The sequence below is a fragment of the Nesoenas mayeri genome, assembly GCF_963082525.1.
Source record: "Nesoenas mayeri genome assembly, chromosome: 4".
NCBI classification, from domain to species: domain Eukaryota; kingdom Metazoa; phylum Chordata; class Aves; order Columbiformes; family Columbidae; genus Nesoenas; species Nesoenas mayeri.
Window position 1 is genome coordinate 75,966,822 of NC_137540.1, and position 25,229 is coordinate 75,992,050.

Genomic DNA, 25,229 nt, shown 5'->3' on the forward strand with positions numbered 1-25,229 from the left:
GATATCTCTGCTGACAAAAGCCGACAGAAGCCGTGGCACCCGAGCGTGGTCCACAGCTGGGTCACACAGCCTGGCAGCTGAGAGCGGGGATTTCTGCGTCCCGGTGTGAGCCAAGAGCAGCACATGCGGAGCGGAGGCGGGATCGCTCACAACTGGGGAATGAAAGGGAGAACCCGTTGGTATCTATTTTCAGCATAGAATCATAGGATGACAGAACAGTTTGGGTTGGAAAGAACCTCCCCAGCTCCCCCAGTGCCCCCCCTGCCATGACAGGGACATCTTCACCAGCTCAGGTTGCTCAGAGCCCCGTCCAGCCTGGCCTGGGATGTCTCCAGGGATGGTTCATCCACCACCTCTCTGGCCAACCTGGGCCAGGCTCTCACCACCCTCAGGGACAACTATTTCTTATGTCTAACCTGAATCTCCCTCCTTTAGTTTAAAACCATCACCCTTTGTCCTATCCCAACAGGCCCTGCTGAAAAGTCTGTCCCCATCTTTCTTATCAGCCCCTTTTAAGTCCAGAAAGGCCGCACTAAGGTCTCCCTGGACCTTCTGTTCTCCAGCTGAACACCCCAACTCTCTCAGCCTGTCCCCAGCAGAGCTGTTCCAGCCTCGGGTCATTTCTGTGGCTCCTCTGGCCCCTCTCCAGCAGGTCCGTGTGTGTCCTGTGCTGAGGACCCAGAGCTGGACCAGCATTGCAGGGGGGTCTCACCAGAGGATGCTCGTGTGCTCCCAGGAACTCGCGCTACAGAGTCATGAAGGAGACAACCAGCACATGGAGCACACAAGCACAGGAGATGCGCTCAGCGAGATCCCGGGCACCAACCTTGGGTGTCCCACCACAGTGTTGTCAGCACAGTCTCAGCCTGTCACAGGTCCTTCTGCATAGGAGAGGACAGTTGTAGCATAGCAAAACAGCTCTACATCATTCATAAACGCTCTTTGCCCTGATAGACCAAAAAAATAACATCTCCCTAGGCCAAATTTCACATAATCTCCTATTAAAATGACTATTCCATCTGCACACGTTGCCACAGGATCTCGGTTCTTCATGCACTGACATTCAGGAGGCTGCAGCTTGTAGTTGACACAGCACCTGCTCCAGACCCAACCGGGAAGTCTCAAGGTCTGGTCACTCAGATGACTCACCAGAGAGTCCCCTACGGCAAAGTGATTCACGGGACACACCAAATCGAACCTGGGTACAGGAGTCGTAGAATCAGAGAATCACTTTGGTTAGAAGAGACCTTCAGGATCATTGAGTCCAACCGTCCCCCCACCCCTGTCCCTGCCCCATGTCCTGAGAACCTCATGTCCGTCTGTCCAGCCCTCCAGGGATGGTGACTCCAGCACTGCCCTGGGCAGCCTGTTCCAATGCCCAACAGCCCTTTGGGGAAGAAATTGTTCCCCACATCCAACCTCAACCTCCCCTGGCGCAACTTGAGGCCGTTTCCTCTGCTCCTGGCGCTTGTTCCTGGGGAGCAGAGCCCGACCCCCCTGGCTCCAAGCTCCTTCCAGGCAGTTCAGAGATCAGAAGGTCTCCCCTCAACCTACTTTCCAACACAACTTTGGGAAGATGAACTGGAATCTCTCCTTTGCATCACGATGCCAAGTTTAAAGTAGCTTCTGATAAAGCCACAAAGCAACTGGGCTGCAGCACATGAATAAAATGAGATTGCATTAAAAAAAATAAAATAAAATAAAATAAACAAAAACCAACTTCTCCTCTTTTGAGACCTCTCACAACTGTCCTCATCACCGTGGAATTTGAGCGCCTTCCAGAAGTGTATTAATCAACTCGGCTTTCATTTGTCACGCGGAGGTCAGTCACCCTCCCGCAGGGTCTCATTTGGCCTGGAGAATTCAGTTTATCTGCTGATGTAGGGAGAAAAATATTAATAAAAAGTTTGACTTCCAAACCTCGCTTGTGTGAAAGAGCCGCATCTTTTCCATTTACAGCCGTTCAGCTGAATTCCTTCCCCAAGCCCATGACGAGCGTCTCCAGTGACTTCACAAGACACTTTTAAGCCTTACAGAAGCACAGTCGCCCAGCTGGCCAACCAAGAACTGCAGCATAAAGAAAACAATATGTTATTAATTATTGGATTAAAGTTTGGGCTGAGCTAATGAACAGCCAGTCAGGAAGTCATTTCTTCGTTAGGGTATTGTTTCAGGAAAAGTGGATTATAAAACTGGTTTACCTGCATTTGCATGGGGCAAATCTCTTTCTTCAGTCTCCTCCTCTTCCAAGTCGTTGGGTTCTCCTGTGGACACAAATTCACCCCTGACAGCGGCAGGAAGCACAAGTGCTCCTAGGATAAAGTTCTCCAGAAGTTCAACCACCCTGGACCAGTCCAAATACACAGTAACACAACTATATTCTGTGGGGAACTTCCTTTTCCAAGGAAATTGGCACTTCAACTGTATTTTTACATCATCCTTGTAGTTGCTTTCCATAGCGATCTTGCCGGTTACCAGAGACATGTCTCAAACGTCATTTCAAGCCTCATCACCGATCACAGAACCATGGAATCATTTTGGTTGGAAAAGACCCTCAAGATCATCAAGTCCAACAATTAACCCAACACTGGCACCAACCCACGTCGCTGAGAACCTCATCTATGCATCTTTTAAACATCTCCAGGGATGGTGACCCAAGCATTGATGGGACAGACATCTAACTTGAGACTGGTTCTCCATAGAAAGGTCTCCAAAAACATGCACCAAAAGCCAAAGGACTTACCGTGTTCTTATAAAAGGGCCATCAGGGTGGAACACAAAAGGCAGAACTAGTAGAAATGATCACGAAAGAGGAAACTGAAGTTGTTTCTGAAAGGCAAACAAGCCTCTTATCTTAAAATAAGGAACCGTTCAAAGCATAAGGTGGCTTTTTACATCCCCTTTCTGCTGTTTCTTTGCCATGTCCACCTCACCCATACATCCATCATGCTTCCCACCTCAAGTTCAGTTTGTAGACTACACATCTACAGGCAATCCAAAGCCAAAGACCGGTCGTTGTATTTACTTAATGATGACTACGATGCAAATGAACAACAATCAAAGCTACTTTCAGTTTCCAGAGACAACACACAACCGTGCTACCTTTTCCCATTTTTGAGATAGCAGCTCCAAAACCTGCCTTTTGATGAGACTCAAACATGCATTTGGCATCTAAACAGCATTTTGCATAGCAAATGCTGATCAAAGAACATTTCTGATGAACTAAGAAAAGCCTGCTCCTGTAGGGTTGAAAAAAATATAGATCTGCCCTCTTCAAACTCACAAAGATTTGCAGAATTTACCCTAAATGTCCTTGTGTAGCAGTGGATTAAGATGCGATTACTCCACTCTGGAATCAACACAAGACAAGCATAATTTCCTGAGTATTTGGAAAGATGCTTTGCATGTTGGAACCAAGGACTCCAAATGTCAACAGCCTGCTTCCACGGAACTGTAAACACTGGATGCTTAGACTCAGAACAAGCTTTATCTGACCTGATGACAACAATGAACGGTGGTGGAATGGGTGTGAGTCAGATTCATGGGCATCATCCCTAGGGAAGGAATCGAGGGAAGGAAGGAAGGACAATAACGCTGGTTGATGAGCAGAGCCATCTCCTTTAAACTATGGTACACAAGGCCTACTGTTCGGTAGTTCTGAGAGGCTGCAGCTCCTGCCAATTTCATAGAATCATAGAACAGCTTTGGTTGGAAGAGACCTTCAGGATCATCGAAGTTCAACCATTAACCTCACACTTCCATGTCCACCTCTAACCCATGTCCTGAGAACCTCATGTCCGTGTGTCCAGCCCTCCAGGGATGGTGACTCCAGCACTGCCCTGGGCAGCCTGTTCCAATGCCCCACAGCCCTTTGGGGAAGAAATTGTTCCCCACATCCAACCTCAGCCTCCCCTGGCGCAACTTGAGGCCGTTTCCTCTGCTCCTGGCGCTTGTTCCTGGGGAGCAGAGCCCGACCCCCCTGGCTCCAAGCTCCTTCCAGGCAGTTCAGAGATCAGAAGGTCTCCCCTCAGCTCCTGTTCTCCAGGCTGGGATTGCAGGTGCTCACTCCTCTGGGGAGGAAAAGAAAACCAAACTCATACTGTTCCTCTACAAAACTTTCTTTTTCCTTTGTGTGCAAAGCAAAGAGAACATTTGCTTTACGCTATTTCAGAAAGCAGAGTGTAAACTCTTGGTGGGGCCCAAGACCAGGGTAAAACACAGAATGACAGAATGGTTTGGGTGGGAAGGGACCTTCAGATCCCACCCAGTGCCCCCCCTGCCATGACAGGGACATCTTCACCAGCTCAGGTTGCTCAGAGCCCCGTCCAGCCTGGCCTGGGATGTCTCCAGGGATGGTTCATCCACCACCTTTCTGGCCAACCTGTTCCAACACCCAAGCCCAGCGTTCAGATCGCACATTCTGACACATGAAAGCATTCCAAACCAGAAGATTGTTAACAGAATCCAATGCTTCCCTCCTGGCAGAGAAAAACACACCACAAAATTACCACCAAACGAGGAGTTGAAGCTCCTTGTCACTCAACCTCTCAAGCTGCAACTCTGACAACTCACAGAATGACTGTCAGACAACTTCTGTAGTGAACATTTTTAAGCAAGGTAAAACATCAAAGATATGCAGCAGCTCTTTGTTTTGCAAGGTTTTCCAATGCCTGCCTCCCTACTTAGATGAAGATGGGTACTCCAGCCAGCTGAAATTAATTGCCTCTACCTTCCTTCAATTTGCAATGTGCTTCCTTATTGACCTCTTTGTTTTTTAACGCAGACACACTACATTTAAATAAAAACAACCATCCTCCGTGTTATCTGACTGTAATAAAACTTCCAAGCACCCCCTGAGGCATCAGCAGGGCCCTTAAGCTCTCTTGTTTTTTCATTAGTTGAAAGCTTAAAGGCATATTTGTGAAGGTAACTGGCTTTAAATGAGCACTTGGTGAGGCAAGAGCTTGTCCTGATTCCAACACAAGGACAAGTCTATTCATATGGATATCAGAGAATCGCAGGACAAATCTCAGTACCAGCAAATTTTAGCACCTTCTGCTTCAACATACAGAGCTGCTTTTTAGCCCCAAAACAGCAAAGTGGCAACTTGCACCCAAATTGATCCCAAGGACAAGATAGTGGAAGGAGTATATAGGTAAAGAAACAGGTTTTAGAAAGTAGAAAGGGGTGAGGAGATCAGAATTCTATGAGCGGATTTATCGCAGCCATGTAATAGTGTATTATTGTTAACCTGCACTTTTAACTTCGCATTTCTGAGACCAGATGTATTCTGAGATCTTCTGACGTATTAGATCGTGGTTTTGTGGTGGTTGGGCTTTTTACACGCTATTCTGGTAAGAAGAGTATATCTAAATAAAATATACATCTTATACATGCATATGTTCTGTCACTTGACTCTGGATGTAACGGCTGCTTGAACAGCACGTGGTACCACCAGCACAGGGGACAACTTGAAAAATACTGTGTGCAACCCTTGTCTGGTGATTTAGTGCAGGTGTACTGACCTTCAGGGAATCACGTTATTTCCCAGCGTCTGAAGATTCGATTCATTCCAGCCCGATGTGAACTCCGGGGGTTCACGGCAGAGCTGGACGGCTCAGCCAAGGCCTGAAACAAGACGTTCTATGAAACTCTTGGTGAACATAAGAAGCCAAAAGTTGTGCCTCGCCCTTCTCAGAAGCCGGTGCACCCTTGCAGCTGCTCCTTGAACTAAATCGCTATGAATAGCTGAAGAAAGGAAAATAGGAAACCACTGTTCACACCCATTTAGATTTTCTCAGAGTCTTTTCCTGTTCAATACAAACTCCGTTATGATAAGCGGATGAAACTCAAGACTTCAGGTTTCTATCAACAAGAACCACAATCTTTGTATTTGTGTTTCATCTTTTTGTTGCTGGTGAAATGTAGACCTGTCAACCCATGAGCATCTAATGAAGTGAGGGGGACTCTCCCAAAATCACAGAGAATGTCTCAGATTAGACTCTCTGGTTCACATAGAAAGATGCAAAGCAGTGAAGTCATATGCAAATAAAACCCAGTTTAAACAGCCCTTATGGTTACCTGGCCAGTTCTTACGTTCTGTGCTGAGCAGAGGAAGAGCTGATTATGTCCCACTTTCTTTAGGTGAGGTCCATACAGACAGCAAAATGTATTTCACGAGCGCTGCAGTAGTTACTACAAACTGATTCGATGTTATTTATTTAAGGGGTTTTTGTAGTACAAAACATTACAAGTATTTTTTCTACATCAAGATAAAAAATTTAAAATCATTGTTCAAAGCAATTAAAAAATATATATTAAACTGCTATTTCCATCAGGTAGTTATAAATATATTATGAACCAAGTGCTTCCAAACTATGTTTGGTTTGGAAGTGCATAACACTGCTACAAAAACCAGCCATTTATTTAAAAAAAAATCTGTCATTTATATCAAATCATTGATTCTTAAATACAGCATGATTATATTAGTACAAAAATGACACAAGTGAATACCACAAAACATCCACTGCACAAGTGTTTACTGCATTAGCTTTTTCACATCACAGTTTCCTTTGTGCTGTAAGTTGATGAAGCACAAGAAACGTTCTCTGAACAGATCGTTATCAGTTCCAGGGAACCTTCCTCCCTAAGACACGGTTGGTGATCTTCTGAAAAGATAAAAACAAAGTGAGAGATGAGTATTATTGCTCTAAAAATTAAAACCACTAAGCATGAAGATAGTGGGAGACACAGAAGGTGTTTTCTATAATAAATAGTAACTGGTTAAATGAGGATTCCTCATTACAGTGGGAGGGATGAGCCACGACTGAAGGGGAAGGGATCAAAGTCTGTACAATCCTGAGCAGCCTGAAGCAGGTGAAAATGTAACATTATTTGCAGATTCTTCCAAAAATAATCTGGGGAGGCATCATGTAAAACAACAGATTATAAGCTTTAAAGAAACAAAACAAGACGACGCAGAATACTTGTAGAGTCCCAGCCTTGTGCACTTAAGCTGTGGGACTCTGCCGGTTACGCTTCACGAAGCAAATGGCCAAATCCCCGAGAAAAAGAAAGTCCAAAGATGGATTCAAAGCCCCCTGGACACAAATCACAGCAGAGTGTTCGAGCATCTTTGAGAATTGATGCTGCAGCCGGCTCTGTCGTGGTGCTCTTCCCCACGCAATCGAATAACGGAACAGCACCTCATTCTCCAGCTCACTGATGTTTTGATGTGTGGAATATATATATTACGTGGCTTTATAGATGCGTATGATAAGGTAAGAGCTTTGGGTAATGCAGGTGTTACTAACAGCAGTGGGGATGATACAACCGTTACCTTATAAGACCTTTCGTATCGCACCGATGAACGCAGCTCAGCTCTTCAGACACACACAATATATGCAATATATGTGTATGTAGATACTATATATCGTGTATATACCAACACAGAATCCTCTGGACAGCCCTTAGAGCTCACAGGCGCTTTTGCCATCCAAGCAGCAATTCAATATGATCTCCCCTCTTGGCTTCACGTCCAGGAAGTGACTACAAACCAAAACCAACCCTTAACATGTTGCTGACAGGAGTGAAAATGTAGCCAAGGGGATGAAAAAACAAATATTAAACAAAAATAAGACTCTGAAGCAGCCAAAGTGAAATTCAGTTTTACACCTCTAGAAGAATGTGCTGTTTCCTTTGGGGTAGTGACACCTTGTGGCCCCTACCTTGTATTGGCTCTAAAAGACACGTCCCACCCATAAATAAAATGGTGTTTAGTGTTCCTGAATGCTGATCTATTTTTAAGGATTAGAGGGAAATACAGAAATTAATAACTTTGCTGTCTCTTTTATGGAGGTTTCTCCCATGCTCCCTATTTACCAAAATGGAAAAGGCTCAGTAATGGAACCAATTTGTATCTGATAAACTCATAAGGTTCATTTTCATTTCACTGAGGGTTGAAAGAGTTCTGATTTGTGCTGCCATCAGCTCAGAAATCTGTCCTGACCATACGATTTCAAAAATTAAAGAGCATGCACCATTCCCTTATCTGACTAGTATAATTTTACGCTCTTTTTGAAATTAAAAGTACAAAAGCAAAGGGACACAGGGACAGAACATCAGCCCAGACCCATGCGCACCCTCTGATAAAAAGAACTTTGCTATCTTAATAAAGATAAGTATTTAACAATTGGAAAAATTAAGAAAGCTTGTGCAAGCCTCAGTCGCTTTCCAGCACAGGAATTTTAATACATTTTAATACGTTTTTCAGTTCTCTCCTCATCCAGTGCAAACAAAACCCATTTTGTTCTCTCTTCACCTCCCATTGCTTTGCCCCACATCAGCACATAAATGCCTTAAAACAAGCCCAGATAGCCCTTAATTCTCGGGTGTCCTGTATAAGTATTTCCCGTTGTACTTTACAAAAGGTAAGTAAATTTTGTTCATTTTTATTCACTAAGTTGGGGCCTTATTTGGAGCTAAATAAACCCAGTTTGATCTCATCCCTCAACTTGGGCACTAAGATCATTATTCCCTAAGGGGGATGAGGAGAAGACGCCACCTCCAGCCAGCAGCACATCCCAGACTGGCTGTTATTGCTCACGCTGCAAACATACAATTCTGGTTTTCTCCTCACAATATATTTCCAAGAAGCTGGTGTTCATTTTTCTTCTGAAGCATCAGCCCATAAATGGTATCAATATGCAGTTATACCTAACATACCTCTAAACTCTGGTGTGAGGATTCTTCAGCAAACAACCCTTGTCCACATTTATGTGTTGTGTGTGTACATGTTTAATTCATTGCTTCCTTGCCCAAATTTTTATCCCCTGGGTGCCCTCAACACCCTGTAGAAATGGCATGAACGATGTAGCGCTTGCTAATTCCATCCTCAGAGCCAGCTATTAGTGAGGTGTACACCTAGTTTTACTTCTAAATGTCCACTCCTTAAGTTATCAGCGACAGAAACAGAAGAAACCAGTGTCCCAGCGCTGCATTCTATCATGGCTGAGGTGTAATAAATGTAAGATATAAACATATTTCATTATTACAACAAAGTGTTCAGCCAAAAGTGCTGGAAGAAGAAAATAAGTGCTTAGTCCCTCCTTCACTAAGCCAAATTATCTGGCAGTTTTAAGACAACCCCACCTGCCCAGCGGTTTCCTCTGCCAGCACTGGGCCCTTGTGGCCAGGAAGCCAGTGGTACCTGGGGTGTATTAGAAGAGGGTGGTCAGTAGGTCAGAGAGGTTCTCCTGCCCCTCTGCTCTGCCCTGGGGAGACCACATCTGGAATATTGTGTCCAGTTCTGGGCCCCTCAGTTCCAGTAGGACAGGGAACTGCTGGAGAGAGTCCAGCGTAGGGCAACGAAGATGATTAAGGGAGTGGAGCATCTCCCTTATGAGGAAAGGCTGAGGGAGCTGGGTCTCTTTAGTTTGGAGAAGAGGAGACTGAGGGGTGACCTTATTAATGTTTATAAATATAGAAAGGGTGAGTGCCACGAGGATGGAGCCAGGCTCTTCTCGGTGGCAAACAATGATAGGACAAGGGGTAATGGGATCAAGCTGGAACACAAGAGGTTCCACTTAAATTTGAGAAGAAACTTCTTCTCAATAAGGGTGGCAGAGCCTGGAACAGGCTACCCAGGGGGGTTGTGGAGTCTCCTTCTCTGGAGACATTCAAAACCCACCTGGACATGTTCCTGTGCGACCTCACCTGGGTGTTCCTGCTCCAGCAGGGGGATTGGACTGGATGATCTTTTGAGGTCCCTTCCAATCCCAAACATACTGTGATACTGTGTTGTCTGCACAGCAGAAATTCAGCCAGGAAGATACAAGTGGAGGCCTCGGACACCCCAGAACAGCATCCCCAGCACACACTTTCACCAGCAGTTTCACCTACAAGCTGCTCTCTGGGGTGGCGGGGACACAAATTCATCCTTTCCCCATCAAGGTGTTGAGTGCTGGCTTGTTAAAATCCAAAAAGTGAAGAATAAAGAAGTTAATGATTAAGGATGTGTGTCTGGGTACATGCCAAATGCTCTTGGGAGGAATTGTCCTCTACCATCAGGGACAACAGGACTCCATTAGGTGACTGCAATTAAAATAAATGAGATTTGTTCCAGAGTACTGCTCTGCTGGTTTACATCAGCAGTTCACAAACTTGGCACTGAGAGGGATATGATGCTACAGATCATTGAAATGATACAATCCTAGATTACATACATTTTCAGTCTAACTTTTTTACCAACTGTTTTCTTCTCCTAATAATCTCCTAATTCCTGTGTTATCTTCGGAGTCATTCCACACAATCTGTGGTTCTTCTACTTCATGCACAATCAGATCAGCTTAGAAAATGATGCTCTCAGCAGCATATTAACCAAATTCTACACAACCCATTCACTGTATTTACAGAGACTCTCTACAGCTATTCCACGTCATCGAAGAAGACAAAAAGATGACAGTGTTTTACTGCAATGAACCATCATCTCTCTTCCAATCAAAACCACACTTGGATACAAACCTTCTGATCTGATTCCCTTTCTGCTTCCAGCTGACTTCGCTACTTCAAGTCAACAATTCCCAGCATTTATTCCCTCTTAAGACCTTACTGAGATTCTCAGACTATTTAAAGAAATATGTCTTGGATATACCCTGCAAAAGCACAGCATCGAATTGAAGCAATTCTAGCAGCAAGTACCCACAATCAGATTAGGGAAATATTCTGGATAACCCATTGCGTTACAAACCCTGACTTTTAAAATCCAATTCTTGTTGTTTCCAATGAATAACTAACCCTGTTATTCCAGCTCTGGTAGGACAACTCAGCCAGAAAAGAGCTGCAATGCTAAAGCTGAAGTGCAACCTTAAGATCCATAGGAGAAAAAGAAAATCAGGTTTAATTAGTGTCCTTAAACCACTGAGGTTTATTTATTTACAATGTAGTTTATTGCCTACTGTCAGTGTTCTCCACAAGGCCACGTTTTATGGTATATAGGTTAGTTAAAAAGTGAGAAGGTAAGTCAGGCTAGAATGTCAGTGTTTGTATTGCAAACTGTTGCATTTTATTAAGTCTTAACAGAAAGCTTAAGCATATGGATGCCTAGAACAGCTCAAAAAGCCATAATATATACTGGTCAGGTTTGGAGATGCACTTCTCAGAGGGGACTGATGGGTGTCCTCTATCAGAACATTTATTGCATGACTGTATAAACTGATATAGCTTGTTACACAAAAATATCAGATAAGATGATGTGGGCACATGGGAGGGGACAGGGACAGAAGACTCTTATCAGGCTTAACCCAGGGTTTTTCAATCTTTCTGTCATTAATTAAACTTGTGTTTAGAGAGAGACTCAAAGCATGCGTTACACAGCTTGAAGAGCCAGGAAGGAAGAGCACGAGCAGCAGTGTTTAGTGGGGACAGAAGCGGGGATCTCACAGTTTCACAGCAGAATGAATCCCAGAGAAATGAGCCCCGCTGGCACCTTCTGCTGCTCCCCAAAATCCCAGAGCCCTCACCTCAGTCTGCTGCTGGTTGTGTGGTGAGGCTCCAGCACAGACACCGTTCTTGAACTGCTGGGTAAGTGTTTGTGGTCCAAATTTAGTCCTATCTACTCTCAGGGATACTGGTTTATTCGACAGAGGAGGTCTCGTGCTGTTCAGTGCCACGATGACACAACAAACACTTACTGGTGAGTCAGGGAATCATGGAATAGTCTGTGTTGAAGGGACCTTCCCAGCTCTCCCAGTGCCCCCCCCTGCCATGACAGGGACATCTTCACCAGCTCAGGTTGCTCAGAGCCCCGTCCAGCCTGGCCTGGGATGTCTCAGGGATGGTTCATCCACCACCTCTCTGGCCAACCTGAGCCAGGCTCTCACCACCCTCAGGGCAACAATTTCTTCCTCATGTCCAGCCTGAATCCCCCTCCTCCTTTAGTCCTCTTGTCCTATCACTACATACCCTTGTTGAAAGTCCCCCTCCAGCTTTCTTTTCAGCCCCTTTTAAGTACAGAAAGGCCTCAATAAGGTCTCCCTGGAGCTTCTCTTCTCCAGGCTGAACACCCCAACTCTCTCAGCCTGCGAAACCCACAGCCACCCCCAGTTTAACAGGTTACCACCAGGATGGCCAATTCTCCACTGGAGCAAAATAAAGAGTGATGACTCCAGGCTTTGTTAATCACGATTTTGTGAGAGCTAAATCCATCTACAGCAAGGGTACACACCAGCAAACCAGCAGCCTTCAGTTCAAAGAGCCCATCCATGGAGTATCTTCTTTAAATATGCTCCACAATCCCTCTTGTTTTGCCCTCAATACCTATTTTATATGGTTTAATCAGGACTGTGCTGCCTTGTCTTTTTCTCCATATACCACGTGTAGCTACTGGAAGGATTTCAGGTTAGGTAGGGGGATTTTGTGTCCCATGTTTTGCTACGCTTGACTGCTTTCACCCTGATTAAATGTTAATATATCCTAACCACCTAGAAGCTGCAAAATCATATCACAGAATTAACGTGTAGTGTTACCATCACACTTGTGACCTCAAGAAGAAACAAATTCTGCAATGTTTGAGTATAAATACTTGACCAGAACACCCACCGTTTTGTAAAGCTGTGCTTTCAGGCGGTATGAGTCGTATTCCATTTTCCTCTTCTCTTCCTCTCGCTTCTTCTGCACCTCTGGCAGCTGCTCATAGATCCTGCAGTGTAAATAGAAAAAGCCAAAAATAGTGACTTGGAAGGAATTTATTGATATTAAAAAAGAAAATTAAAACATCCTCTGTTTTATCTTCACATTCTGTTAAAAGCCACTGGCCAACCACATCACAGAAACATTTATTCGGGGGTTTACTAGTGTCACATAGGGAAAATGAGGAACACGGAACAGTTGTGATACCGGAAATTCCCACATCCCATAATGCCTTTCTTTTACAAGCAGCACCCTCCTGAAAAGCAATATTTATAACATTAAAATGAGCGCACAGCTGATCTGATTATCCAGCTGCAAAAGGCAGAGTTCACTATCTTCAGTACAGAACAGCCCTATTGCTTTGAGACTATTCTGGGGATATTTACCTATCAATACCAATAGTTTTATTGCAAGAATAACTTGATTTAAGCTACTCAGGCATCTTCAACCCTGTTTAGGTCAATGTTTTGTCTTCTCCAGTGCTGAACTTCTCCCTATCAGAGCCAAAAAGCGAGGGATGCTTTGTATTGATGGAAGATGGCTGAAAATACGTCAACGCGCCCCATTTTGAACATTTTAAATGAATATAGCCCACTGGCCCAGCGGGGCAGCTCTCACAGTTGTCCTGGTACTAATTCCAGTAGGAAAATAATATTTCAAACCAGCAAGAGAAGTGATGGAGGCAAATGTGCATCGGTTTGCACCTGTCTGCTATTTAGTCGGTACAAGGTGGGTGTCGCTTGCATGTTTCAGAAGAGAGAAGGACGAGAAATTAGCTGGAAAAGTAACAGGAAGCTGTAGGATAATGCAAAACTAAGAAAGGAGAATCAAGAAAGCAAAGACGTTTGTTTATCAGCTGTGAGAGTCGGTCCGAAGATGGAGCAGTATTTGCCTGACCATCGCCAGCAAGAACTTAGAGAACTGAGGCCCTGACAGAAAGAACAGATGGACAGTGACTTGGAGAGAGGCCCGAGGAGCAGCACTATGCTGCACTGGTTTCTCTGATATGGGGGGGCTGCTGCTCACAATGGCTGATGTGTGGACTTTGCTGCTGCAGCCAAACGAGCCCCAGCCTCCTGAAGGCCATTGGTATGAGGGTCTCTTCAACCCAGGGACAACAGCTGCCGTCCAGAAGAATGTGTTCTAACCTGCAGCCTTAGTTACACGTGTCCCTCACCTGCTACCCCAAACAATGGCCAACGACAAGGAGCACGCCCAGAAGCTCGCCAAGGGTCCTGAGGTCACCCAGTGGACCAGAGAAAGACCCCCGAATGCTGGACACGTAAGCGCTGGCAAAAGAAAGCGTGAATCTCTCGAGCCTGCGCAGTACGAGCCTGGGATGCAAAATCAAGGCGGAGACTGGGCTAAAACTGGGAGCAAGAGGGGTGAAGAAGCATAAAAGATGAGACCAGAATGAACCACCAGAGGATCCCAAACCACGACGGAGGACCAGCAGGACTCCACGGGACCGGAGACCACAGGGAGCTTCTGGAACTCAACTGGTGATAAACGCAACCTCATTTCTCATCTTTACTTTTACTTTTCCCTGTTTCTTTCTCCTTTCTCTTTCTTACTCTTTCTCTCTATCGCATGTCGCTTTACGGGCAAATTAATAAAGTAACACTTCTTGATTGAATTATAACCCCTTGGCATTTTGGTCGCCTTAATTTTGCACTCCGAGATCAAGGTAAAAGAACCATCACAAGTGCATCACCGAATGGACCGTGACACCAGCCCATCAAACTTCAGACTGGAACTGATAAGCAACCAAATACACACCCAACACCTAAAAGATAATTTAAAAAAGCAACTGTAGTCTTCCAGCAACCTATGTTCCGTGTATCCCTATTTTCCTGCTCTGTCTGTAGCTGCTTGTAGGTCATATTTTCTAAAAATGTCACTACCCACATTACCACTACAGAAAAGAGGAAATAAATCACATTTTGATGTTTATTCTACTCCTCTTATGCTTCACTGGAAGGCCTATTGATGTGATAATGGATGGGGGGAGATAGTGCCAAGATTTGGGGGTTTGCTTTATTACCATCTCACCATCCTCGAGGTTTTTGCCAATCCAGGGCTCCCTCAAAGAAAGATCAAGATTCCCCATTATAATCCATCCACCCATAAAGACATTTAAAACAAGAAGTGAACAGCACAAAATTGTAGGTAAATTCATTGCAAATTGCTTTCACTCCCTCTAGCTAATTCGCCATGAGAAATTTCATTTATAGGCTCACAGTGAAAAAGCTTCTGCACTCATTATAGGTGTGGATTCCAAAAGAATATTACGGAATAGATCATTTCTCAGCTCCAACCGAGAGCTGGAATACGACAGCAGCAAGAACAAAAAGAAGTGGCCAAGCGTGCCGGCCTCGATCAGTCTCTGTGCGAGTCCTGCTGACTTACTTGGGTTATTCTGAAATCAGAGTTCCTGAAAACTCCTGAGTTCAGACACATCGACCGCCCAGTCCAAGAGACGCAAACACGAATCCTACCTCAGCTAAAACACATGGAGGTGCATTCCCTCACAAACTGGTATATTTATCATATTTACCACTTTTGCCACCTCTCTATTAATGCCCTAAAAATACTTCTAAATACCACAGGCTACTAAAATAAATCATTTTTTGACTCTCCCAGCATATATATCAAGGGGGTTATTCTATATATTGTGTATGCCAGTAGATATTTTGTAGAATCACAGTATAACTTATGTTGGAAGCACCTCTGGGGGGCACCCAGTCCAACCTCCTGCTCACAGCAGGACTCACTTCAAGGCTGGATCAGGATACTCAGGCCTCATCCAGCCAAGTTGTGATTATTTCCAAGGATGGAGATTCAGCCAGTGGGTGCTGGTCCAGCACTTCACCACCCTCCTTGTGAAAAACTCATCTCCAGTTGGAATTTCTCCTACTGTAACACATCACCACGGGTGCTTGTCCTATGCACCTCCAAGAAGATTCTTCCTCTGTCTTCTCCAAATCTCTCTTCTGGTAGGGAAGCACCACTGCCACCTATTACTTAGTTTGTTAATGTTTAGAACTATTCACAGACCCCACATTTTCTGTCCTTTTGGTACCTACAGAGTTTGCTGCAGTGCTTGGAGGGCAGATACCACAGCAGAATACTCAGGTTTACGTAAAAATAACTTTTCCAAAGTTATATTGTTTCTTGGGTTTTCTAAATAGGTGCTTTCTTCCTCTGATAAGGTGTCTACATCTTGCACTGAAAAATCTGAATTAGGCCCAACACCCAACTCTTTGACTGCAAGTACAATTTATCCATCTTTCCCACCCATTTACTCAAGTCACTTATCTACCCGAAACAAAATTTACTTAACCTTACCGTTTAGATCTTTGAAACATTTCACTCTTTGGAACTGTTCTTCTCTTTTCCCTCATCAAAAAGCCTAAATGGAAAACGTTGAGATAAGAGAATGGTGAGCAAGTCTATTTCTCAATAAGAATATTGCCGCAACGATAATGACTCCTTTGTAAGTTATGGGTTTTTATAGATAGGAATGTTAAATAACTGTAACACTTTTACTAAAAATGCATGCAAATTTAAGTAGAATGTGGGAATTCCTTAATTTCTATAGGATGTACAAAGCAGAACCATGGAGGTACCTCTGTCAGACAGCACGTGACTTGCGTTCCTGTAGCCCTTTCTTTTCTCCGGGGGATTAAAAAGCTCTTGTCGCTCGGCTTGCAGGACGCTCTGCATCCTCCTTTCCTCCATCACCAGCTTTAGGTGCTTCACGCGCTCTCCAGAGCGGGAGATGAAATCAGGACGATGCACTGCAAGGGCCTCCTAAAATTGATGGAAAAAACCAAAGGGTGAATTGGCTGGATTGTCTCCCTACAGCTAGAAGGGAATAATCAAAATATCTAACACCATTAACCAAAGCATGGAAAAAAATCCTAACAAAATAGTGTTTGCTATAACAGACAAAATCTTGTATCCTTAATGCTGAGTAGTTCCTCAGAGATCTTGTTTAACAAACTATAAATGGCCAGAAATAATAATTAGCAAAAAGGACACAAACCCCTTCGCTAAAAAGTGTAGCGATGTTCACAAAGTTGAGCCCACAAGACAGATGATTTCGTAACTTATTAGTGTCTCCCTTGCTATAAATCAGTGGGCACACCACAATCAGCAATTCATTTTGGATCAGAAGTGGAATCTTGAAAGCGATCTGCTGATATCTCCGTTTGCCGCACTTCAGTTTCCACCACAGGGCAGTCTCAGCACACGAGCAGATGTAACGCAATTTAAAGAAGCTTCAGAAGTGGCCCTTAATTACCAGCTCCTCCTTTACATTTCCCTTGTTGCGGACAATCTCTTGCAAAAATATTTTTGTACGCTACATCTGTATTTTTCCACAGATATTTAGTGATCCCACCTGCAGCGTACACTGCATATGCATGTTAAGCATGCACACAATGGACGTTGTTTGCGCTGTATGTATTAAAGTCCATTTTAATCGCATACTATGTATATCACACATTATTATTCTTGCATGCAAGCAAGCATGACACTACCTCAGCTCCATTCCCTCTAGTTCCTGAAGCCAAATGATTTAAGCCTTAAAATATCAGGTCAATTCAAATATATTAGCACATTGTAAAAAGCCAGGTTACCATAACAAAACTCACAAATTCATTTGGTTTCTTGTTTTGTTCGCTTTGTGTTTGGTGGCCTTTTGTTGTTTGGTTTTGGGTTGATTTGGGTTTTGGTTTTGTTTGGTTGGTTTTGGGGGGTGTGTTTGGTTTTTGTATTAAGCAGAAGCCATCTGTAACATGGTGACTTTCACTGATTACAAAGGTGAAATAGCAATATCCAAATATCCAGTCTTCCTCCCAAAAATCCCACTGAGACCCTGGCAGGCTCTACCTGCAGCGTGAGCTTCATGAGCGGCTGCGAGTGCCTGTTCTCGGCAGCTCTTTCTGGGCCCGCTGGCTGGATCCCGTTGCTGCGCTGCTGCTCCTGCCAGTTCTTCTCCCGGAGAGGTTCTCGCCAAGGCTTTGTGCTGGTCAGAGGTTCAAACCAAGCAGGACCGGGACCAGGAAAGAAGTTGGAATGGTTTTCTTTCCTAGATTCAGATTTCGGGTCTTCTGCTTGGACAAACCATGAAATCCCTGTTGAAAGGCCACAGAAGAGAATAAACGTCTGTAGACAATACACATGTCTGTATTCCATCCCCATCTATGGCCCTTCGTAGAATCACAGAATCATTTTGGTTGGAAAAGACCCTCAAGATCATCGAGTCCAACCGTTCCCCCACGCCGGCACTGCCCCATATCCCTGAGAACCTCATGTCCGTCTGTCCAACCCTCCAGGGATGGTGACTCCAGCACTGCCCTGGGCAGCCTGTTCAATGCCCCACAGTCCTTTGGGGAAGAAATTGGTCCCCAGATCCAACCTCAACCTCCCCTGGTGTAACTTGAGGCCGTTTCCTCTGCTCCTGGCGCTTGTTCCTTGGGAGAAGAGATGGTTCATGCCCAAGGTCTTAGACAAATCCAATCAGAGGCCCAACAGCGCAATAAATACTTCAGTTTAACAACAGTGGGACTCTGCAGCAAACGCCTTCAGCAGTTTCAAAAGAATTTGTTTGCCAAGTGTCATAAAAGCAGCAAGTCTTTATCAAACAATACTTGTGAAAAAGCACAAAATGGCTTAGTTTGCAAGTATGTCTGTTGATAGAATAGTTATTCATCAGCAATTACACATTGCTGTCCTAAGTCCTACGTCTTCTTATAGATATTTTTGAAGATCAAATGCTTTACATCTTCCAAATGTTAAATATGTGTATAAGAATTAGATTACTCACAGTTTACATCCATAATTGAATGGGAATGCATCAGCTAGTACTGAGTAGATATTCTAAATTTTCTAAATCAAACTGGTATAAGAGAGAATGATGTGTCCCTACGACAACAATGATGACTAGTGAAAATATTTTTAAACATTTAATCATGACATTGTGAGGACTGACAGGAAATTTAAATGAAAAAAAGTCTGGAAGCTACACTATCAGCTCAAAAACGCAGCTCTATCCAGAAGAGGGAGATGAGTCTAGTTCTTGTGGTACAACAACCTTTCCCCATGTATTCCTGAAAAAATGCCGGTTGAGGTCTCAGTATATGAAACATTAAGTACAACCTAGAGTGACTGAACTTAGAGCTTAACAGAACCTTTTATACCTTGGAAAACAAAATTAAGTATCTACATGATTCCCACCTCATCCATCTTTCCTCGCCTTATTCTTTGCTCCCTATTTACAGCCTTTCCAGGTTCCAGTATAAGTTGGGGAATGACCTGTTAGAGAGCAGCGTAAGGGAAAGGGACCTGGGGGTCCTGGGGACAGCAGGGTGACCATGAGCCAGCACTGGGCCCTTGTGGCCAGGAAGCCAATGGGACCTGGGGTGGGTTAGAAGGGGGTGGTCAGTAGGTCAGAGAGGTTCTCCTGCCCCTCTGCTCTGCCCTGGGGAGACCACACCTGGAATCTTGTGTCCAGTTGTGGCCCCTCAGTTCCAGCAGGACAGGGAACTGCTGCAGAGAGTCCAGCGCAGCCACCAAGATGCTGCAGGGAGTGGAGCATCTCCCGTGTGAGGAAAGGCTGAGGGAGCTGGGGCTCTGGAGCTGGACAAGAGGACACTGAGAGGGGACTCATTCATGTTTACAGATATATAAAGGGTGAGTGTCAGGAGGATGGAGCCAGGCTCTTCTCGGTGACAACCAGTGACAAGGGCAATGGGTTAAAAATGGAACACAAAAGGTTCCACTTAAATATGAGAAGAAACTTGTTGGGGGTGAGGGTGGCAGAGCCTGGCCCAGGCTGCCCAGGGGCTTGTGGAGTCTCCTTCTGTGCAGACATTCCAACCCGCCTGGACACCTTCCTGTGTAACCTCATCTGGGTGTTCCTGCTCCATGGGGGGATTGCACTGGATGAGCTTTCCAGGTCCCTTCAACCCCTGACATTCTGGGATTCTGTGACATCTAACAGCCTGATTGAAAGTGCCATGATAATCAAGCACTAGAGAGCTCACTTGATGTGGGGTTTTTGCTTAAAATTCAGTGATTAAAACCAGAATAAGAACTGGCCGTACTAGTGACAGACAACTCCATGTCCTAGCTAATCCTCCTCACGGATTTTGCTAGTGGCTGTTGAGGTGTAGAGCTTTTCTGGTCTGGCGAGAAAGCGGATTTTAGGCTGACCTTGTGGTAAATGCTGCCTGCTCCTTTTTGTCCTTTTCTCCATGAACAAATGGCCTCGCTGTCCCTCCTGCTTACCCTTGTTTCCTGCTGCCCGATGATCTGCGACCAGACCAGCTGACTCTCCAAAAATACCCTGGACACGATGCCAGGGTTCCTGCGGCCGTCGATTCGGCTGGTTGCATCTCGGGGTAGGAAAAGTCACACCAACATCGCGAGTGTTTTTCTTGGTTGCGCTGTTCACTATTTCCAAGTCTCCTAGATTCAAAAATGAAGCAGTAACATCTTATTCCAGAGCTGTTGGAAGTATAATATTAATACTTACAATATCAGCACGTGTGACGTGCATCATTCAGGAGGTGAACCTCAATTTTGACTCTGAAGGGTCACTTTCTTTATGCCACCTTCAAAAGGGAAAATCTTCTATATTTTCATTTCCAATTCAAGGAGAGTTTACAGTGACTCAGGTTTGTTACTACATGATGACCTGAGTAACACTAACATGGTGTAAACCAAGTACCCCAAGGGAAATAAGCATATATATGGTTTTATATGTATTAAATATATATATGTTTTTAATTAATTCTGACCCCCCATATATCTATATATCTATGTATCTATATATCTATAGATATCTATAGATATATATCTATCGGGGGGGGTCAGAATTAAATTATGAACCAATTATGTTCCTTGCTGGGCATCCAAGTGGACGCTCTCAACTTCAAAACCAGCTGCTGAACAACACAATGGCAGGTCAATGTACAGCTTTACATCTTCGACAATGGAACTACAGGTTTTCTGGATCTGGTTTGCCTGGAGCACCACAAATATTTGACAGAAACAGCACTACAAATATTGAACAGAAACATGTGAAGTGGAAGGTGTCAACAAACGTTCAAGAAGTCATAACACAGTCCTGAAAACAAGCCATGAAACTGCTTTTCTGATTCAATCCACTTGCATGTGTGGAGGAAAAAAGCAGCGATAAATAAATAACTGATATGTCTGACAAATAAAACAGTCATTAATCAATCTTATGATGGGAAGGAAGGCATTGAGTAAGGCATTTGACACAGTCTCCCACAACATCCTCACAGCTAAACTGAGGGAGTGCGGTCTGGATGAGCGGGTAGTGAGGTGGACCATGAACTGGCTGAAGGGAAGAAGCCAGAGAGTCGTGGTCAATGGGGCAGAGTCCAGTTGAGGCCTGGATCCAGTGCAGTGCCTCAGGGGGCAGTGCTGGGGCCGGGCTTATTCAGTATATTCATCAATGACTTGGAGGAGGGAACAGAGTGACTGTCAGCAAGTTTGCTGGTGACACCAAGCTGGGAGGAGTGGTGACACTGGAAGCTGTGCTGCCATCAGAGATCTGGACAGGCTGGAGAGCTGGGCGAGAAAAACTTAATGAAATAGAACAAGGGCAAGTGTAGAGTCTTGAATCTGGGCAGGAACAACCCCAGGTTCCAGTGTAAGTTGGGGAATGACCTATTAGAGAGCAGCATAGGGGAAAGGGACCTGGGGGTCCTGGGGACAGCAGAGTGACCATGAGCCAGCACTGGGCCCTTGTGGCCAGGAAGCCAATGGGACCTGGGGTGGGCTAGAAGGGGGTGGTCAGTAGGTCAGAGAGGTTCTCCTGCCCCTCTGCTCTGCCCTGGGGAGACCACACCTGGAATCTTGTGTCCAGTTGTGGCCCCTCAGTTCCAGCAGGACAGGGAACTGCTGCAGAGAGTCCAGCGCAGCCACCAAGATGCTGCAGGGAGTGGAGCATCTCCCGTGTGAGGAAAGGCTGAGGGAGCTGGGGCTCTGGAGCTGGACAAGAGGACACTGAGGGGGGACTCATTCATGGGGATCAATATGGAAAGGGGGAGTGTCAGGAGGATGGAGCCAGGCTCTTCTCGGTGACAACCAATGGTAGGACAAGGGGTAATGGGTTCAAACTGGAACACAGGAGATTCCACTTGAATTTGAGAAGGAACTTGTTCATGGTGAGGGTGTCAGAGCCTGGCCCAGGCTGCCCAGGGGGGTTGTGGAGTCTCCTTCTGTGCAGACATTCCAACCTGCCTGGACACCTTCCTGTGTAACCTCATCTGGGTGTTCCTGCTCCATGGGGGGATTGCACTGGATGAGCTTTCCAGGTCCCTTCAACCCCTGACACTGTGATTCTGTAACTTGGTGTGTGAATGAAAGCAATGGAGAAACTGATAACTGCCTCCAGAAAAACCCAAATGCAGAACCGCACCAGTCCAGGATGAGTTTGTTTTAAATAGGATATAACATCCAAAATATTACCAAGAACATGAAACACTGCGGTTGGCTTCTGAAATAGCACATGCCTACAAAATACATTCTGTGAGTAACAGATGGCTTGAGGAGAAAACAATATATAAAAATATACAGTTAGTCCACCTTTACTATTGAAATGGATCAGAAGTTTATTAGGTTAATAAAATTCTAAGTGAGAAAAGTGGCTATGCGAGCAGACCAAGAACGGAAATTAAATGGCATATTTTAATTACAACGTAACACCTTTCTCTAGAAATATTTGAAGGGAATTTGAAGAATGCTGCATGTACGTACCCGTCACCAACAACACGCCACAGACTTTGGAGATGGTTTCCAAAGAGATGAAAATCAGAAGCAAATACAGAAAAGTCTGGAATTCAACAACTCACCTGCTTGGATCCCTTTGTTTAACATGCGTGTGCGGCGCTTGGTACTAAGAGCAGAGCTTGGCCCCCAAGAACCTGCAGAAGTCGAATCAGACGAAAGGGAGATCATGTTCTAGAAACAAAAAAACAGGCAAGAGAACGGAAATTCCTGAATTACTAAAGGAACAGAAAGCAGGTTTTAAACAGCAAAAGAAAGTCATCACTCTTCCCTTGATTTTCCTGTTACTGCTGGAGGGATAAACTGTCTTGAAAGATGAACACGTTGTTTGGTAAATTCATACCGATGCACTTGTATGAAAGGGCAAAGTTCTTGCAAACCACGGGAAGGTCCCTCAGCCTGGGATCCTTGTTACACAAAGTTCTCCAGGTGGGGAACATTCAATTTGATAAAAGCAAGAAATAGAAGATGCTTGGTTAGGCCACAGCTTAGGCAAAATAGTAGGTTCACATCTTCAGAACTCACCCAACCAGCAGTTCCAGGTGCAGGGACGTGAGCAGCACAACGGTGTCACAATAGATTAATTTAAATTTTATGACATGTTCTAACTTTACAGCCATTTAAAACAGAATATACTCTACAAGTGTATCTAGCCCACAAGTTTTTGGTGCTATAGAGAAGGTTAGTGCTTTATTAACAGCAATTAACTGATAGAGCATCCCCAGGCTTCATACTCAGTGTGGCACAGACCAATCTCAGCAACTCAATTTTTAATTAGGAAACAGATTTCTTTTTTCCTCCTTGATCATAGCAATTAGTATCCTATTAGTAACTCATAACGCCAGCCCCGGTGGACGTGAACAGAGGCTTTTTTATTACCTTTTTATTGAACCTCTGCTTTGCTGCAGATCGTAATTTCATTTCAACATGAAAAGGATTTGACTTTTACTCTGGTGCATGCTGACAAAAATTGGGTTTAGTTTCATAAAGCTATTTCAGCTCTTGTAGAGCGCACCAGGCAGATGTAGTAGTTGTGTATCTTCTTTGAGAGAACAGAAGCAAATTTGAATATGTGTTTGGCAAAAGACACTATAAAGGAAAAAACTTAAACGTTTCCATGCAGATCAGCTCACAGAAATAAATATAAGCAGCTGCTCAATACTGAATATTGACATGAATATTCCTCTTTGGGTTAGAACATTCAGCGTGGTGTTTTCAAAGCCGTTGAATAGCGTCACCTTTAGCTTTGTACCTACTACCAGATGGCAGCTTGAAAAGTGCTTTAGAAATACCAGAAACTGGAAGAGGGAAAAACCTGCTGGGCTGGGTTGGGCAGCTATAAATACATTTCTCAAAAGCTGTAAGCAGGTTTTGTGGAAGCAGAGCTGACAATAGGCTCGTATTGAAACAAAATGAGCTGCAAAATGCAGCATTTGCCTGAAGAATTTGTACAGGGATCTGTCTAGGAGGAGGGATCCTAAATAGATCTTAATTTCTGTTCAGCCAAGCATCACAGAAATCCCCCAAATTTGGATATTAAATTAAGTCTGCCATCTATTTCTTCTCATTCCTTATTCAAAGTGGGTCTCTGTATGTGTATTTTTAAAAAAGAACAGTGCATCAGCAGGTAAAAGATGCTGCTTTCTAAAGCCATAGGGGTTCAACGCAACATCAAGCACTGGGAACAGCGAGCTTTTAATCTAAATATTACTGTAATCAGTGATTTTAACAGGCATAAGCCTAGATATTTTTTTTTAAGGTCCAAATAGACACAGAAAGATTAGTCTCATGAACGGAATATGGAATATAAGCTCCTCCAACCACACAAGAAATGTTGGATCCTAATTTCATTGTTAGTCAGGGTTCTGATTTATGATCACAAAGTTTATGACAATTTTCTTTTGCCTTTAAATAAAGATTATAAATAAAAATATTAATTAAAAACATTTTTAAACCATTCTTAGTCTTGAAAAGGGCTGTTTATCCCCCAGACATGCACTCACAGAGTCACAGAATCACAGAGTGTCAGGGGTTGGGAGGGACCTGGAAAGCTCATCCAGTGCAATCCCCCCATGGAGCAGGAACACCCAGATGAGGTTACACAGGAAGGTGTCCAGGCAGGTTGGAATGTCTGCAGAGAAGGAGACTCCACAACCCCCTGGGCAGCCTGGGCCAGGCTCTGACACCCTCACCATGAACAAGTTCCTTCTCAGATTTAAGTGGAACCTCCTGTGTTCCAATTTGCACCCACTGCCCCTTGTCCTGTCACTGGTTGTCACCAGCAGAGCCTGGCTCCATCCTCCTGACACTCCCCCTTTCCATATTGATCCCAGGAATGAGTCCCCCCTCAGTGTCCTCTTGTCCAGCTCCAGAGCCCCAGCTCCCTCAGCCTTTCCTCACACGGGAGATGCTCCACTCCCTTCAGCATCTTGGTGGCTGCGCTGGACTCTCTCCAGCAGTTCCCTGTCCTGCTGGAACTGAGGGGCCACAGCTGGACACAAGATTCCAGCTGTGGTCTCCTTAGCTTACTTGACACACAGGCTAAGTTTGACTTGTTTCTATTAAAAACTAACTCATTTCAATGAAATCTGTTAGCACTGCTGACACTATCACTTTCTTCTGCTAATTCAAAATAAAAGAAAAATATTTCTCACTTGTTCCTGTACTTTTCAGCATCAATGTTTATCACAGAGCACCAAAACTCTGGATGTTCT

The 25,229-nt window shown here is 44.5% G+C and overlaps 1 protein-coding gene across 1 annotated transcript in view; it reads right to left on the minus strand.

Moving 5' to 3' along the window:
- Positions 1-6,256: 6,256 nt before the first annotated feature.
- Positions 6,257-25,229, minus strand: part of LOC308040065 (centrosome-associated protein ALMS1-like) — a gene marked incomplete at its 5' end in the record, with an annotated part of 29,369 nt that continues 10,396 nt past the window's right edge. The window contains 7 exons of the mRNA XM_080343875.1: positions 6,257-6,668; positions 12,598-12,697; positions 16,036-16,099; positions 16,317-16,500; positions 17,584-17,828; positions 19,984-20,163; positions 22,581-22,689. Of these exons, the coding sequence (XP_080200001.1) occupies positions 6,624-6,668; positions 12,598-12,697; positions 16,036-16,099; positions 16,317-16,500; positions 17,584-17,828; positions 19,984-20,163; positions 22,581-22,689 (927 nt within the window). The 3' untranslated portion in view covers positions 6,257-6,623. The remainder of the gene's footprint in view (positions 6,669-12,597; positions 12,698-16,035; positions 16,100-16,316; positions 16,501-17,583; positions 17,829-19,983; positions 20,164-22,580; positions 22,690-25,229) is intronic.